General features: G+C 39.1%; 2 protein-coding genes across 4 annotated transcripts in view; both read right to left on the minus strand.

Moving 5' to 3' along the window:
* Positions 1–756: 756 nt before the first annotated feature.
* Positions 757–1,490, minus strand: LOC138910707 (uncharacterized). The gene is made up of 2 exons (XM_070201877.1): positions 1,119–1,490; positions 757–888 (listed from the first exon to the last, which is right to left on the minus strand). Exons 1-2 carry the CDS (start codon positions 1,488–1,490, stop codon positions 757–759), a joined length of 504 nt encoding a protein of 167 aa, XP_070057978.1.
* A 405-nt stretch (positions 1,491–1,895) lies between these two features.
* LOC104091238 (protein kinase and PP2C-like domain-containing protein) overlaps positions 1,896–19,259 on the minus strand; it is a 30,761-nt gene continuing 13,397 nt past the window's right edge. For 2 of the 3 annotated variants that reach the window (XM_070191885.1, XM_070191887.1), the window contains exon 12: positions 16,622–17,069. In XM_070191885.1, coding sequence (XP_070047986.1) covers positions 16,875–17,069 — 195 coding nt within the window. In that variant the 3' untranslated portion in view covers positions 16,622–16,874. Of the gene's footprint in view, positions 2,152–16,621; positions 17,070–19,259 lie in introns of those variants that run through there. The other variant, XM_070191886.1, reaches the window with a different exon arrangement.

A 19,259-nucleotide genomic window follows, 5' to 3' on the forward strand; every position in this document is an offset into this window, starting at 1 on the left:
GACCTCTAACTGGCTGGCCTCCACCTCTAACGGTCTGACCTCCACCTCTAATGGCCTGACCTCCACCTCTAATGACCTGACCTCCATCTCTAGCTGCCTGACCCCTAACTCTAGCTGGCTGAGCAGGCGGTGAAGCAACCGGTGCCGGTATGATGGCACGTGAATTCTGCCGAGATCTGTTACTCACCAATATAGGGCAATACCTCATGATGTGACCAATGTTCCCACACTCATAACACCTATCTTGATGTCGTGGCTGCTGAAGCTGAAGCTGACCCAGATGAGCCGGATAACCGTTGTAGTAACTCTGGAGTGGTGGTGCACTGATAGGAGCTGAATGTGCACTAAATGTTGGCTGCCTAGAGTAATGCATAATAGGACTGTGACTCTCTGAAGCACCGGGAGATGCATGAAGTGCTGAATGAAATGGTCTGGGAGGATGACCCCTACAAAAATTACCCCCGCCTCCAGACGAAGCACCACCGAAACCACCGAACTGACGAGGCCTCGTATCAGACCTCTGTCCTCTCTTGTGCAAGAACCATCTCAATCCTCCTTGCGACATTAGCAACCACCTGAAAAGAAATTTCACTTCCGGTCTCCTTGGCCATCTGAAGCCTGATAGGGTGAGTGAGTCCCTCAATAAACCTCCTCACTCTCTCTCCCTCAGTAGGTAGTAAAAGGAGAGCAATACTGGCCAAATCCACAAAACGGGACTCACACTGAGTAACAGTCATACTGCCCTACTGTAGACGCTCAAATTTCTTGTGGAATTACTCTCTCAGTGTGATAGGAAGGAACTTCTCCAAGAATAGCTGAGAGAACTGTTCCCAGGTAAGTGCCGGCGATCCGACTGGTCGGGTCAATGTATAATCCCTCCACCACCTCCTGGAGAAACCCATCATCTAAAATATAGCAAAATCAACCCCATTGGTCTCCACTATACCCATGTTCCGCAGAACCTTATAGCAGCGTTCAAGATAATCATGTGGGTCCTTAAAAGGTGTACCACTGAAGTGAACTGGAAAAAGCTTAGTAAACTTATCCATACTCAATAAGGCCTCAAAAGACATGGCAGGACTATCACCGGTCTGTGCCGCAACAACTGGCTGAACTACCCCAACTGGCGAGGCTGCTGGAGCCTGATTCTGGGGAGCCATCTGCGCCGGAGTAGGAGTAGTGAGAGTTTGTGCTCTTCCCCCAGCCTGTGAGATGGTTGGTGCCACTGGAAATGTACCATTCTGGGCCACGTCCTCCATAAGACTTACCAAACGGACTAGAGCGTCCTGAAGTATTAGAGTGACTATGAATCCTTCCGGGACCTGAACTGGTCCAACTGGTACATTCTGAACTGGAACCTCCTCCTGAAGGTCTACCTGAAGTTTTACAACAGGTGCAGCTGCTCGAGCTCTAGACTGAGCTCTGCCTCGGCCTCGGACTCTGCCTCGCCCTTTGGCACGATCTCGGCCTCGACCTCTACCGCTGGCCATAGTTGCCACCGGGGCGTTCTGGTCCCTATCCGTCGGTAGAGGTATTACGTGTTCTCACCATTTGCGAGAGAATAAGAGTAGAATGGTTCAATCATCGATGATAGAACAAAATCGCACGACAAAATAAAAAAGAAGTGATATTGTTCCTAAGCTTCATAGCCTCTGAGAGATAAGTACAGACGTCTCCGTACTGATCCTTTAGACTCTACTAAGCTTGCTCGGGACTCGTGAGACCTATGTAACCTAGTGCTCTGATACCAACTGTCACGACCCAAAATTTCCACCTTCGGACCGTGACAGCGCCTAACATTTCATTTACTAGGCAAACCAACGTTAGAATAATATTATCTATTTTTTAAAAAACAATTTTTGAATTTATTAATAATAAAGAACAAATGCGGAAAGAAAGTCTAAAATATACTGAATAATCCATAAAAATAATGGTGTCTAAATACCATCCCAGAATTGGTATCACAAGTGCACGAACTTCTACAATAATACAAGTAAGGGTCTGAACAAAATAAAGTTGTCTGAAAATAAACACACAACTAAAGTAAAGTAGATGGGGACTTCAGAACTGCGGACGTTGTGCAGTAATACCTCAAGTCTCCTCTAGTAGCTGAAATCCGAGCAAGTCTATGGTACGCCGCTGGGACCAACTCTGAAATTTGCACAAGAAGTGCAGAGTGTAGTATCAGTACAACCGACCTCATGTACTGGTAAGTGCTGAGCCTAACCTCAACGAAGTTGTGACGAGGCTAAGGCGGGTCAATTACATTAACATGTACGCAATATTAGTAACAACAACAAATAATAGAAATAAATCAGATAACTCATTTATAATAATTGAAGCCAACCCAGCAGTCATAACCAATTATCATTTCCATCAATTTCCGTTGCAGCGTGCAACCCGCTCCTCCAATATATCCATTTACCAAGTCTTATAGAAGAAATTTCCTCAATAAATGTAACAATTAATATAAAATTATAAGACAACAAGCATACAATAATTATGATTTAATTATGAAACAAACAATGACATATAGCAAATTATTATGAAAATCAGGAAAAAAATAGGCAGTTTAATATTTAATATACTAGATGTCAAGTAGCAATTAATGCACATAATTCAAATAAGTATGTAGCAATTATTACAGGAATTCAAGAATTAATATTTGACAAGGAATTGTGAGTGAAACAATTAATATAACAGTTCATTCATGATTTAAATGATTTATGATTTTCAAATAATTATGCAAACAATTAATTCGATGACGTATAGACACTCGTCAGCTCGCCTATACGTCGTTCACATGCAATTCATATAACAAATAATTCAAGAGTTCTATTCCCTCAAGTCAAGGTTAACCACGACACTTACCTCGCTTTGCAAATTCCAATCAATTACTCGACCACAGCTTTTCCTTTTAAATTTGTCTCCAAAAGCTTCAAGTCTATTCATAAACAATTCAATATACTCAATACGAATCATAGGAATTAATTCCATATGAATTTACTAATTTTCCGGATAAAAATCCGAAATACATTAAAATATTCGACAGTAGGACCCACATCTCAAATCCCGAAAAAACTCACGAAATCCTAACACCCGTTCCGCTATGAGTTAAACCATACAAAAATTATCCAATTCCGATGGCAAATGGACCTTCAAATCTAAATTTTTCATTTTTGAAAGTTTTACAAAAATTCCAATTTCTTCCATCTAAATCTGAAATAAATGATGAATATAGACATAGATTCGTGAAATATAATCACTTTTGGTTATAAAACACTTACCCAATTCAAAGTCGTGAAAAACCCCTTTGGAATCGCCAAAATCCGAGACTTAAAACTCAAAAATGAGTAAAAATGGCTAAGACCCGATTTTATGTATATTGTCCAGCATTTTCGCATGTGCGGGCTATATTTTCGCACTTGCGGCCTCGCATTTGCGAGACAAAGCTCGCATTTGCGGAACAGGGCAGCAGGTTCCAATTGCTCTGTGGCTCATCCGAAACTCATCCGAGCCACTCGGGACCTCGTCCGAATATTCCAACAAGTCCAAAAACATAATACGGACTTACTCGGGGTTTCAATTCACGTCAAACAACATCAAAATCACAATTCACACCTCGATTCGAACTTTTAAGTTTTAAACTTTTCAATTCGCAAAACTCGTGCCAAAACATATTAAATGAATCCGGAATGACTTCAAATTTGGCAGACAAGTCATAAATGACATAACGGAACTATTCAAATTTCCAAAATCGGATTCTGGCTCCGATATCAAAAAGTCAACCCCGTGGTCAAACTTGAAAATATTTAGCCTTTAAGTTACTAGTTTCCGTTAAATGGTCGTAACTTGAGCTAGGGACCTCCAAATTAAATTCCGGGCATACGCTCAAGTCCCAAATCACGATACAGACCTACCGGAACTGTCAAAACACTGATCCGGATTTGTTTGCTCAAAATGTTGACCAAAGTCAACTCAGTTGAGTTTTAAGGCTCTATTTCACATTTTAATCCATTTTTCACATAAGAACTTTTCGGAAAATTTTACAGAATGCACACGCAAGTCGAGGAATGATAATTAGTATTTTTCGAAGTCTTAGAACACAGAATTACTTATTAAATTTAAAGATGACATTTTTGGTCATCACACAATAAATACAAAATACTCTTAAAGCAAGGACGTTTAGGGCATTATAGCTAATAATAAATGTCAATAAATGACATTTAAGTAAATAAAGGGAATGATTCACCCAATAATGGATGGGTGGGACAAATATTTAGCCTGACAATGATGAATGATAGATAGATCCAGGATTCGCATGAACAATCCTCGGAACTAATGGAAAATTGGGGAATAATATATCACTAAGAATATTTGTAAAGGTGACCTTTGTATTTCTGCCAAAGAGGGAGTCTTCTTCTCAAAAGTGTTCTTATCAGAATCAATATTACATACCCCTATCATTGTCTTCTTCTTTCTATATATATGGGTCATTTTTCCTAGAAAACCCTAATAGTACAAATAAAGTGAATATTCACTAGAAAGTTCCCTTTTAGTACCTTTTCTTGACAAATTAGTTGTTGCAAGTCTTATCATCAATAGTCAATATTGACCTCGACCCTTGCTGACATCTTGATAGTGATAACCATCGACATCTTGACCACGGCTCATATCGGCACCTCGGTCATTGACCTCGATGCATCTTAGGCGAGCTCGACTGACAACTTTTTTTAATGCCATATTACGCTAAATATCCTGAAGACGGATTTTGGCCTATACAGTTAGTCCCTCCTCTTATTAAAGTCGAGCTCAAACGGCCTTGATGAGCGGACTCTGTATGCCATAGTTGACGAAATGAGACGAGCAAGTTGGGTAGTGGCGCTTTAGGCGAGGTGGCAACACAATTTTTTGTGAGATGCAAACTTTGGGGATGCATTGTTTTAGAATGACGTCACGACATCATGCGCCATTATCACGCATTTTCCCGACGCCTTGCGTCATTTCCTGTGCCTTTGACATTTCGATACCTGCGCTGGGTAATGATGCATTGTTTTAGAATGATGTCACGACATCATGCGTCATTATCAAGCGTGCTTGAACGCTTATAAATAGGGATTTGAGGTCATTTGTGTTTGTTTTGCATACTTGCATTATCGAATCCCTGTGTCCCTTTCTTCATTCTCCATATCAAACCCTTGTCTCCTTTTTTCTTCGTCACTGTGTATCCATTCCCCTGGTTCCAGTGATTTCAGTTGTTCTCGACTCTTCTGTGCTTAAGATATCTTCCCTCATGAATATGGTTAACGCACCCTCTGGCTCTAGTATGGCGCTTAACCCTACCCTTTTTGCGGTGCGCATGCCTCCTCGCGGTGACGGTGTTTCTATTGCCCCTAAAGATGAGGGATTTCCTACGGTAGAGGAAATAATTCCTCGTAGTGAAAATATTAGATCTGACTTTTCGAAGTTGCCCGAAGACGACCCTGAGGTCTCGGAGTCGGTGATGAACGAGGTTGACCTCGCTGCGTTTAGGAAAAAGTTCAAAATTTCGGCTCACATCGATCTAGTTCCAGCAGGGCACGATGTGGTGCAGATACATCGCCCAGGATATTGCACATTCTATGTGTATCCATTCTACGTGGGCTATTCTTTTCCTCTTCTCCCATTGGCGGAGGAATTTTGTCGCTACTACGGCATCTGCCCGACCCAGCTCTCCCCTTATATCTACAAGCTTATCTGTATGCTGACGAAATATGCGGAGTTGGCTGGCCGTGGGTTCTCTTCGCCACCTGATGCATCTCTTCGCCCCTAGTTTCTATAGGGGGACGATGTTGCACCTTCGCCACCGAGGAAGTAAAAGTTTGGTGGTGAAGATGGACGATAAGGTGAATCGTCAGTTCTGGCTCAACTATTTCGTCGTCAAGACTAAAGACGTGGTGGCCAACGCAAGCGGGTTCCCCGAGGCTTGGAATTATGCCCGTAAGTATCTTTTTGTTGAGCATTCATTTTTCCTGTTTTAGTCGTAGTCTAACATTCCGTCCCTTCTTCGTGCAGCTGAGACTTCGCCCCCTCCCTTGGTCGGGGAAATTCATGACTGGGTCAACCAGGTCTTGCCTCACACGGTGGGGATTCGTGAATGGCCGTCTTTATCAAGAAATTCGGGCATGCGCCTTCCGCGGCTGATGAGTTCATTTATATGTATTTGTCTATGCATACATAATTATTTTGTCTATACTCTTTTGACCTCGTGGTTGTCTGCTCGCTGCGAATTTATACGGGGAGTGACAGTCTTCGACCTCGTGGTTGTCTGCTCGTTGCGATTTTATACGGGGAGTGACAGTCTTCTGATTTTTCTTTTTCAGCCCGAGGACCTTCAAGAAGGCAGAAGGCTCCTGCTCCGGCATTCCGTAAGAGGAAGGCCGCTTCTATTCCTTCTGCTGCGGTGAGGTCTGCGTCATCTAGTAGATGAGGACGATGAGGAGGGATCGTTGCCGAATGGAGATAACTTGCTTCTCCGTAAGAGGCAATCTGTAGATGTTGGCGAAAGAGCTGCCCATGTGGGGAGTTCGGTGATGGAGGATTTCGTCGTCCGACAAATGGCGACCATAGACCTTGGAGATGACGCTGATTTACCGCCCCCGATTCCACCGTCGTCGGGAGCCGAAGAATGTACGTATCTCCCTGAGGCCGTGATGGATTTTGAGGGGCCCGGCGAGAGTCCCTGACGTCTTACGGGAGGACGAGTCATCGACCTCGCTACCAGCTGAGGGTCCTTCTTCCCGGGTTGACACAAAAGGAAAAACTATAGCCAAAGAAGGTTACGAGACGGGTTTATATACGGACGCCGAGGAAGTGAGGATGATGGGGGAAGGACTTACCCAACTCGAGGTAAGATTGGATGGGACCACACGGACTATTGCGATCCCCTTGGATCGGAATCTGCAGGTTGATACGGAGGATATGGTCCCTTCTCTTGGTCCCCTCTATTCCGATGTGGAGGGTAAGACCCTTGAGAAAATAAAAGACGCCACTCTGTTGACGAGTATAGCCGGCCTCGCTCTTAGGGTAAGCCTTTGATCTTTCTTCGTTTTTTATGTCGAGTCCAGTTTTGTTCTTACTCGTTCTATCTTTATTTCAGACCGTGATCTTGGAGATCGAGAGCGCCCGATGAGAGGAGAGGCGTAAGGCCATTTTCCAGAAGATGGAGCAGAAATATTGTGAATATCGTGATAAGCACCACGAGATCTGCAGGCGGTTTGGTGGAAGCGGCACTTTCTAGGCTCGCCGAGGTGAACTAAAGGAGAAGGATGATGAATTGATGAGGGTCATTAGAAAGTGCAGCGTTCTCGAGGGGGGCATTGAGAGACAAAGAAGAGGATCTCGAGGTGAGCAGGGGGTCGAGGTCCAATGTGCCGACCTTCAAGCCCAAGTGGTCTCATTGCGCGCTGAGATTGAGGAGTGTCAACTCAAAGTGGTCGCTCTGAGTGGCGAGGTCGCTGAGAAGGTAGTGGGTTTAGAGAAGGCGGAGTCGGCCAAGTTATCGGTTGCGAGGAAAACAGAGGCTTTAGAGGTTGCGATCCGCATTCTCCGTTCTGAGCAGGATTGTGCTTTGGAGACGGCCAGGCTCAGAGAGGAGCGGCTTGATGAGCGGATAGGGGAGCTAGAAAAATAGGCTTCGGGCCTTAGCGATCGAGTTGCTGCTCTTGAGGCTGAGAAGGTATATTTATTGGCTCAGCCGTCCTCCTCCCGCTCTCCTGCTTTTCCTAATGTTCCTCGTGATTTGTACGAGGAATGGATTCATGTCGAGGCTCAGCTAGACATATTCAGGGATCTGATGAGGGCGGGGGCTATTTCAGAAGCCGCCTTCGAGGATGCACATGCTAAGGCACGTAAAGCTCGGTTTGCTTGTGGCTATGACCCCGCTACACCGGAAGCTAGCGACGACGAGGAGGGTGTGAGCATGGATCGGATCAAACAGGATGCCTGGTATGAGGGTGAATATCCCGCTGGCGATGGCGACGAGATGGGTGGAGACGGTCTGCGCGATCAAACGGGTGGCGCTGCTGGGCCGGGCTGTGAGTAGTTGTTCTTTTTTGTTTTAGCCGCAGACGTGTGCACTTTTTGTAGGTGTTCAGCCTTTTTAAAAAATATTCTAAGTATGCAGTGTTAGTTTTGTTATTTGTACGTGATTCCTTTTCTTTGTTCGGATTTCTGCGCTTTTCTGATTTTGTTGCTTGATTGCCTTTGTCGTAACAAATTTGTTTGAGTAGGTCGAACGACGTTGAAAGTAGCCTTCATTTGATTAAGGTTGTGGGCCGAGTAGGTGTTAATTCGAATGAGTTCGAATGTAACCTTTAATTAATTGAGGCAGTGGGCCGAATAGGTATTAATTCGAACGGGATCGAATATAACCTTTAATTAATTGAGGCCTTGGGCCGAATAGGTGTTAATTCGAACGGGGTCGAATGTAACCTTTAATTAATTGAGGTCGTGGGCCGAATAAGTGTTAATTCGAACGAGGTCGAATGTAATCTTTAATTAATTGAGGTCGTGGGACGAATAGGTGTTAATTCGAACGAGGTCGAATGTAACCTTTACTGGATTAAGGTTGTGGGCGGAATAGGTGTTAATTCGAACGATGTCGAATGTAACCTTTACTTGATTGAGGCCGTGGGCCGAATAGGTGTTAATTCGAACAAGGTCGAATGTAACCTTTACTTGGGGAGAGCGGGAATAAACTTCATGTACTTGTTCTTTATTCATATTCTTGGAGAGATTTACATATTTTCTAGGCGTTGGCTGGTAGTTCAGTCCCGGTCTATCTAGTCCATTCATTGGTCGAGCTAGAAAAGTAGTGAGAGGTCGAGCAATGAACTGGTCGTCCAGTGTCTTCGTTAGTGCGCACTTCAATCCTGAAGAATCCCCATCATCGCCTCGTTAAAAACCTCCTTGAGAAAACCCACTTGGGACAAAACTCGAGTGAGGGAAAAAGAGTACGACTTTGGGGACCTCATCTTTAAAAGTTGAAGTACTTGAGGTGTGTAATGTTCCAGTTGTTTGGTAGTCACTTTCCTTCCATTATTTCTAGTGTGAATGACCCTTTGTTTGCCGCTGCCGTGATTTTGTAGGCGCCGTCCCAGTTTGTTCCTAGTTTGCCTTCCCGTGGATCTTTGCTTGCTTGTGTTTTAGCTTTAAGAACATAGTCCCCGACTTTAAGTGGCCTGATCTTTGCTCTTTTGTTATAGTTTCATTCTGCTTGTTGCTTTTGGGCGACCATTCTCACATAGGCCATATTTCTTCGTCGAGTTCCTACCTTCTACTGTCATCGTTTTGGGGTCCGCTTTCGCGGAATTATCCTGAACTGGGCTCCCCGACCTCGACTGGTAATACTGTGTCAGTCCCATAGACTAACGAGTATGGCGTTTCCCCTGTGCTCGTTTTTGGTATTGTTCGGTAGGCCCAAAGTACTTCTGGTAATATCTCCGGCCACAGTCCCTTTGCATCTTCGAGCTTATTCTTCATGATGTTCAGTATTGACTTGTTGGAGGATTCTGCTTGCCCATTACCCGCGAGGTGGTAAGGCATTGACAGTATTCTGTTGATGTGCCATTTTTCAAAAAAGTCAGCGACCTTCTTTCCTGCAAATTGAGGTCCATTGTCACAGCTGATTTCTTTGGGGAGACCGAAACGACATATGATGTTCTTCCATATGAAGGCGATTACTTAATGTTCGCGCATTTGGAGGAATGCTCCTGCTTCCACCCATTTAGAGAAATATTCAGTTAAAACCAAGAGAAATCGTACGTTACCTCGTCCGGCCGGGAGAGGGCCCACGATATCCATTCCCCATTTGATGAATGGCCAAGAGGAAGTTACTGAGTGTAGGTGTTCGCCTGCTTGGTGGATCATTGGGGCGTACTTCTGGCATTGCTCACATTTTTTCACGAAATTTGTGGACTCATTTTTCATGGTGGGCTAATAGTATCCTGTTCGTATGAGGCACCTGACCAAAGCTCGATTGCCGGAATGAGCTCCATAGTGGCCTTCGTGCACTTCTTCAAGGACGCGTCGCGTCTGATTTGGGCTCAAGCATTTCGCCAAGGGGCCGCCATATGTCCTTTTGTATGTCGTCCTGCAAACTAAACGACTTGGTTAGAAATTCTCCACAGACGGCGCCAAATTATTTGACAAAAAAATATAATCTCCGGTTAAACTATTGAATTTACATAGTATGAGGTTAAATCTAACCAAGGATAATAACTCTAGATATTAAGCACAAAACAGTATAGTAGATAGGACAGATTCCGTATATGGTTGGTGACAATAAATACAAAATACTCTTAAAGCAAGGACGTTAAGGGTATTATAGCTAACAATAAATGCCAATAAATGACATTTAAGTAATTAAAGGGAATGATTCACCCAATAATGGATGGGTGTGACGAATATTTAGCGTAACAATGATGAATGATAGATAGATCCAGGATTCTCATGAACAATTCTCGGATCTGATGGAAAAGTGGGAAATAATACATCACCAAGAATATTTGTGAAGGTGACCTTTGTATTTCTGCCAAAGAGGGAGTCTTCTTCTACAAAGTGTTCTTATCAAAATCAATATGACATGCCCCTATCATTGTCTTCTTCTTTCTATATATATGGGTCATTTTTCCCAGGAAACCCTAATAGTACAAATAAAGGGAATATTTACTAGAATATTTCCTTTTAGTACCTTGTCTTGACAAATTAGTCGTTGCAAGTCTTATCATAAATAGTCAATCTCGACGTCGACCCTTGCTGACATCTTGATAGCGATAACCGTCGACATATTGACCACGGCTCATGTCGGCGCCTCAGCCATTGACCTCGCTGCGTCTTGGGCAAGCTCGACCGATAACTTTCTTTAATAACATATTAAGCTAAATATCCTGAAAATGAATTTTGGCCTATACAAGCTTCAAATTGCAGGAAGACCAACACATGTTTGATTTTGATTGATATTTTTTATATAGGGTTTGAGATCCAAATATACGAATTCCAAGAGAAAGGGTTTCATCTGGAAATATCAATCAGAACCAAGGCAGAAACAATACGAGCAATAGTAGAGATTGGTAGCCTGACAAGGGGTTAATTTATTGTGATGGAGATTTGGAATAAAGAGATCTTAAGAAAAAGTAGAGAAGGAGATGATGCACGGTAGGAAAATGGAAGAGAAAAAGGAGATTGAAAATTGGTGAAAAAGTCACGTGGGAGAAAGAAAAGGGAGGGCTAGAGTTTTACAATATTTGGTGGCTAAAGTGTTAAAATTGGCTTAAATCGAGTAATAAAGAAATACATTAGCCAAAAATAGATAGACTAGAACATCCGGCCGATTATGGGCCGTAATAATCCTAAAGATAAAGCAGAGAGAATTACACAATCTGCCTACGCCCCACAAACTAATTACCCGTTTTTACCTATTTGGGAATTAATTATAATTTCTACCTATTTATCAAAATCTATTTTTGCCGGTTACCCATTCCTCTTTTTTTTGCTTGAATTTGTTTTCCTCAGCATACCAAACTGTGCATATATCCTTTTAACTAAACTCATAGCTTTCTCTTTGTGAATAAGTATGAAATCTAATTTTAATTATCCGTTACTGCACATTCTAGTTTGTCTTACAATGTGTACCTATGCAATCTAAAATATTTACCCAACTACTTATTTTCAAAATCCTTTCCTTTCTAATCCCGGATCACGTGAAACCGCATTAATTTCCCCAACCTATTTTCTCTTTTATTGTCTTCTCAAATATAAATAAACGTTTTCTTCTATCTTTCTCATTTTATAATAGGATCTACGTGTCCATTGAATATTTTTTATTAATTTATTCTCCATTTAAAAATGGTATATAGTATATTATTATAAGATATCTAAATTTTAGTATAATCGATGACGCACAAAATTGAGTTAATTAGATTATGTGACAACTGAATACCCTGTTGGTATATCTATATGATATACTGGTATCATATGTTAGTTGGAATCTTTTTTGGTTGTATTAGCTATATTTAATTGGTACATTATTTAATTTTTCTTTAATAATAGTAGAATAGTACAATATCTTGATTTTTTTGTAATTTTCCTTTATGCATATGTATTATGTAATCATTTTGATTTTTTTCTTTATGCGTTTGTTTTATATAATAGTATTATAGTACAATATCTTGAAATATATTATTATATTAATATGTGGTACATTATTTTTTTAATTTTTCTCTTTATGCATGTGTATTATGTAATAGTAGTATAGTCATATATAGTTGCCTAAAATTAATTAGTAGAACTGTATACCCTATTGGTATAATTATATGTCATATTGGTATCATATGGTAGTTGGAATATTTTTTGGTTGTTTTACCTACATTTTAAAGTGAATTCTATTCTGAAATAATTTATATGATCATATTTTGCTGTGTTGGATTTTCTTGTACCTATGGGCATAGATTTTGTGTATTATATAATAGTTTTTATAGTTATATGCAGTTGTTGGAACGACCCCGTATAACTATATACACTATTAGTATAGCTATATACTATATTGGTATCATATGTTAGTTGAATCCTTTTTTGGTTGTATTAGCTACATTTAATTGGTACACTATTTGATTTTCTTTTAATAATAGTAATATCGTACAATATCTTGAAATACTTTATTATATTAATATGCGGTACACTATTTTTTTTTATTTTTCTCTTTATGCATGTTGTGTTATGTAATAGTAGTATAGTCATATAGTTGCCAGAAATTAACCAGTAAAACTGTATACCATGTTGGTATAGTTATATGCCATATTGGTATCATATGGTAGTTTGAACATTTTTTTGGTTGTTTTAGCTGCATTTTAAGTGAATTCTATTCTTGAATTATTTATATGAACATGATTTACAGTGCTGGAATTTTTTTATGCCGATGGACAGATTATGCGTATTATGTAATAGTTTTTATAGTTATAGGCAATTATTGGAACGACCACATACAACTATATACCATGTTAGTATACAGAATGAGCAAGTTGCTTTGCGAATAATTAGCTTGCAATGCGAGCATGTAATTTCTCAAACTCTTATTGCATTCTTTAATGTTTTGGTACAGTAATATAGTCGCAGATAGTTGTAGCAATATTCTAGAGCAATCATATACTATGTTGGTATACATGTATACCATATTGGTATCATATGGTATAGAAGTCTTTTTTGCTACTTATACTTTTATTGCATTTTCCAATATTTTATTATCATTTCTATTCTAACTAGTATATATGGAGATTTGGTTGTTGTAGATTATGTTTTGCTCCATAACTGGTTGTGTTACTGCTAATGGTAGAGTATGTACTGATATTTGTAGGGAAGGAGATCACGGTTTGCATGGCAATCACGTGGAATTAGAAAAGGAACAAGAAATAAAGAAAAAAATAAAAAAAAAATAAAAAGAGTCAAATTTGAGTGTGAAATAAGTTATGGTAAAAATAACAATAATACGATTTGGGCAAAAATAAATAAATAAAATAAAAAATGAAAAAAATAAGAAGAAAACGAGAAAAAAGAAAAGGAGAAAAGAAAGAAAAAAGGAAAAAAAAAGAAAAGAAGCATTGAAATAAAAAAGAATTGGAGAAGAATTGGAGAAAAAAGAGAAAATTTCCCACAAAAACTACCATATGTAGGAAATGTAATTAATTTGATGGGTAGAAAAAATAAATGGGTAGATAAGGATAAATAGTTTTATTTTTATGGGTAACTGTGTCATTCACCCAATAAAGCAGGTCATCCAATGTTCTATACGAGCCCAACTTTAGGTGAGGCACAGAGAATGACACCAGATAGCCACTCTAAAGGACTGTTATTTAGAAATTAGTCAGTGGTCCTGAATTTTAATTTTTTTGTTTAATTTTTTCAAGACAAAGATTTCTGGTTTGTCCTGAAGTTAGGATTTTTGGTTTAAAATTTTAGGACAAAATAAGTATTGAGTAATTCCTAAATAGCATCCCTAGAATGGCTATTCCATACCGAAAATAAAAAAGTAACCAAACTTTCAAAATTAATTAAAATCTAGCCATTTTATATAGAGTTGGACAAACATACCCCAAACTAAACACCAAAACTCTAGCGTCTTTTTCTCTTCTTCTTTTTCTTCTTCTTCCTAATATTCCCATCACATTAAGCCCTAAAAATTTGACTCCTTCCTCTTTCTTGTGTCAGTTACTCTTTATTTGAATTAAAGTTATATCATTAGCCTAATTTAGCCATACCCCAATACGTATGTGCCGAGATCAAGACATATTGCCTTGCCATTAGCTTTAGGCACTACTTAATAAAGGTTTGCCTTTCGGAGTTCAACTAAAAATATTTATGAAAACTTATAAAAATGCTGGAGTTAATGATAAAGTTCACGAAAGAATACTGGCGTTCATGAAATAAATGACGAAGTTCATGAAAAACGCTGGAGTTCGTAAAAAGATGCTAGAGTTCAAGAAAAGATACTAGAATTCACTGGAGTTAATGTTGGAAGTTCATGATAAAATTTTGGAGTTCAGGAAACTGCTGAAGTTGGTAAAAGAAGTGTTGGAATTATGAAAAATGATAAAGATCACACAAAAAATGTTGGAATTCATGAAAAAGATGGAGTTAACATTGGAAGTTCATGAAAACATATTGGAGTTCAAAACAAATACTGAAGTTGATATAAAAGCATAAATTCATGAAAAGTTGTTGGAGTTGGAACTTCTAACAAGTGAAATTTCAGGATAGGATCTTGGAGTTTGAAAAGACAGAAAAGATGAAAAACTGGAATTCTCCTCTTTCTCTGTTCCAACTCCAACGTAATATGCTGGAGATGGATTTAAAGAAGCTTGAACTCTGAGTATATTATGACGGAGTTTAATATATATATATATATATATATATATATATATATATATATTTATTTATTTATTTATTTATTTATTTATTTATGAAAAGGTAAGTTTTTGTTGCCTCTATTAAATTGGAGGTATTTTTGTTCAAATATTTTTTTTGCATCTAAAAATAGCTAAATTTCAATTAGTTGTGAATCTTCAACTAATTTTCAATTACTGGTTAATTCAATTTTTACCAATTCCGACCTACCTTTATTTATGGAATATTTGAAGGAGAGCTTTGTAACTTTTTCTATAAATTCTCTCTAGCTCAAAGAATTAGTTTGATTCTCCCTAAAAAAATAGTTAAGGAAAAAGGAGTGTTTTTGTTAAAGGACTCACTATTGTAGAGAAGATCTCCTTGGCTCACGAGAATGATGGAAGATTGAATCATTCCTTCATTCTATCCCGGCTATTCCTTTCCGGCGGGTGATTTATCCATGAGCTAGAGAGATAAGAGCTTCGATTCGCATGCAGGATATAAAAATCGGGCACTATCTATATATAGTAGCTTCTAGGTCTGCAACTAAACTAAAGGCGCTGGAACATAGTATACGCCTAGCCGATAGGCTATCAGTAAGCTAGGCTATAGCGAAGCGCCTACCAAGCGCGAAAGAAAGGGCTGGTTCCTTGATATTAAGGTATCAAGGCGGTCGAAAAAGGCCACAGGTGGAAGCAACCTATGCTTTGACCATTCAATTGACTCCTTGTTGTCAGACCGTGCTTGCTGTCATGCTGACAAAAGCAGGGGTTTCGGTCAGTTTTACCTACTATTGGATTTGAACTAATGACTCTCGTCATTTCCTCGCTGACCCATCATGCAAAAGGTACGCCGTTAAAGTGAGTGCGCTTTATATAAAGTAAAAGCTCTAAGCTCCGCTCCTTCGACTGATTGTTCGCATCGGGTAGCAAGGAAAGACAAGCAAAAACTTTATTGGCTCAAGAAGTAACTGAGGAGAGAGAAAGGACCAATTGAAGTCCTCGGTGACCAACCATGGTCCCTGAATGCGTTTAGACACTTTCTTTAGCAGCTCCCAAAGAAAGACATCTCCTCTCACATATCAGGTTTGAGGCCTTTCATTTTCCATTCCTTTCGGGTCGGAAACGCAGGTTGCTAGTAGGGTTGTGCCCATTCTCCCTCTTCTTCCGCTTTACAACCGGAATAAGGAACCGCCGTGGGCTTGGCTTGTAGCGACTAAATATTGTTTGCGATAAAGCACCGTTGATTGGTCTATTGGCAAAGGAAACCCGAGAAAAAAACTAGTCATTTTTGAATTTCTCACAGCCCTATGGATATTGTTGATGTTTTCACCATAAGGGAAATTAACATACCTTTAGTTTAGAATGGCCCAAGTACTTTTTTTGTTTGATCATTTAGAATTGAAATTCCCCATCCAGGTGTCCTCTTGGATGTTCCAAACCACCAAAGTTTGGGACTCAAAGTGTGCCCTTATTAAATGTATCCGCATTTGTGATGCAAAAGTGCACGCCTTGAGCTTTACCCTTGATCATGGTTTCAAAATATTTGAAATAATAGTTGAAGATTATTTCAAATGACCCAGAGGTTCCACTGGTATATCAGACAAATATTATCATTAGGGTCACTTTGCTTGCTTTAATATTTGAGTTAACCTAAATAATTATTAAATAAGAACATCTGAGACAAGAACACAACTTAGAAAGGATTTCAAATCAAGGAAGTGGATCTCATCAGTATCTTTGTCCAATCGGTATCAGTTCCTTAACATGTCCAAAAAGAGAATAATTTTGTTTCGAATCAAGATTACAGATCAGAAATCCTTGATCACAAGCTGAAATCACACAATGAACTGAATCCAAATAACTCTTATTGGTTAAATACGTTGTGTCTGTTCCTGTGTGTTGATTTACACTTCACAGAAAGAATCTTGCAAAAAATGATGAATGTTGACAGCAGAGCTAATAAATTCTCTCAGCTGTGGAAACTGGACGTAAGAAAACAACAATAACGGTTATGTTGTCTTTGCTGCCTCGTTCCGCAGCTTCTGTTGCTAACCTCTTTGAGCACATTCCTGGCTCTTTCACTGTGTCTCTGATTATGTTCACTACATCTGTCTCACTAACAACATCCCAAAGGCCATCACTGGCCATTACCTGATCAATTGAATAAGGCATAAGCAAATGAACATTAAGATTTGCCTTCTGCTGCAACTACCATAAGCCGTATAAACATTTCTTAACATAAAAAGAACATATCTTTGTATACCCTCAGTGTAACACACTAAAGGTTAACAGATTGATCTGAAGCTTAGAAATACAGGGTTTGGCCTTGGGTTCTTTATGAGAGTTTCTTTAATGTTTGTTGTCTACATCATAAAGATCTTCAGCAAACTTTAAAAAATAACAACGAATAATACGTGAAAGGTAAGATATCTAGGCATCTCCTCACGTCCTAGATTCTAAAGAAAGCTCCTTGCCTCTCCTGGACATACCCAACCACCACGGGCGAAGCTAGAAGGTTACCTACGGATTTGGCCAAACCGATAGCTTCAGTTCAAATCCTGTATTTGTATTAAATCTGCTAAAATATATACAAAAATTAAATTCAGAACGCAGTTACTAACACCTGATGTCTCTATCCTAGAATTTAGAACCCATAAAGATCTAATTCTGGCTCTACCTCTGCCAACCACAAAGAACCTATATTGCATCTTCATCTTTTCCTCATAACAATCTAAATGTAACTATATCACTAAAAATTGTAACTATATCCAGCCACATTATCAAGTCAAGATTAGAAAGAAAGTGTCAAAGACACGATAACTAACAAAAGAAAAAGAAGATAAAGGTATGTGGTTGTTGAACTGTGTGATTATCTCATCTAAAGTCTTAGAGCAATTCCAACATTGTCCCCAAAATGGGGAAATTTCACTCCAACCCTCCCCATTTTGGGAATTTTTGTCCCCAAAATGGGGAGTGAATAGTGTCTCCCCAAATTTGGAGACACATTATTCATCTCCCCATTTACTATTCCCCATTAAACTATTATTATTTTTATTATTTAATCTTTTAATTTATCTTTTTATATATACTTAATTATGTTTATATAATATATTTACCTAATTAATTTTTCATCTTAACTTTGACGTATAATTTTAAAAAATTAATTATCGTGCATCTATTTTTTTATGTAAAATTGGTAGTTAATTTTATTATGAGTTATAATTGTATGAAAAAGATATAACCATTCAAGATAAGCGTGATCTTAATGCACCAATTCAAGATGATTTGGAAGGTCCACCTCCAACAGTAGAAATGGCAGTAGATGAACTGAGATTTAGGTAACTCTTAATGGGAACAAGGATTTGAAGGTTTGGCTGCTGGGCTCACCTTTCTTAACCAACAACTACCCCTCAATTGCAAAATAGTTGGGGGCTCCCTTACAAAACCGAAATAAAAAATTCTTATGTCAATATGAGAACATCCACATTTTCCCATTTATGTGGAGGTCTCGTAGCCTTTTTCTCTTATAAATTCCTTGATTTGACCTTGCATATTCCCATGATCTTAAATCAATTTACAAATTCCAATATCAGCCTAGAGTTTCCCATCCTTCATTCACTCCCTTTCCCAACCTAAAATACTCACTAACAGTCAACCCAATTCAAACCAGAGAAAGCGATGAAAACAAAAAGTCCGAACGTATTCATGCATTTCAAAGTCAAAGTATTATGATTGACCACAAAGGACATAATAAAGGTCAAGAAAACATGGGGCCTCAAACCAACAAATCATTTTTCTTTTATAACCATGGTGTCCGGGTCAGCTTGCGCGCACCTCAACTAATTTCACAAGATATCTGTCACTTCCCACCAGCAACAGGTGCCAGGTAACTCTATCCACCAAGGCTTGGATAGATGGGAAGAAATCACCTAGTAACTTTTGCCTCGGCTAGAATTTGAACCTCACGGTTCTCACCCACTTCAATGACCACTAGGCCATACCTTAGGGTGCAAAATCATGCTAATGACAAAATGGAATCCACATCATTAGTTGTATGTTATTTGTGGGAACTGATTGTGCAACAAAAAGTATGTTTATATACCCAACACTTCTACAAAATGCTCAAATAATATACCTGTGTGGATATTGTGGGAAATAATGACACGGGAAAATTGTATTATTGATTAATTAACTAAGTGTTGATGTGGGACAATGTATATTACTACTATCTAAGGCTTGCCCTCAAGCTGGTGCATATAAATCATATATATTAAGCTTGTTACGGATATAACATATACGAGGACTAGTAAAAATATCTGCAAGCTGATCATTCGACTACAC

Source organism: Nicotiana tomentosiformis, chromosome 1 (assembly GCF_000390325.3).
Source record: "Nicotiana tomentosiformis chromosome 1, ASM39032v3, whole genome shotgun sequence".
Taxonomy (NCBI): Eukaryota; Viridiplantae; Streptophyta; class Magnoliopsida; order Solanales; family Solanaceae; genus Nicotiana; species Nicotiana tomentosiformis.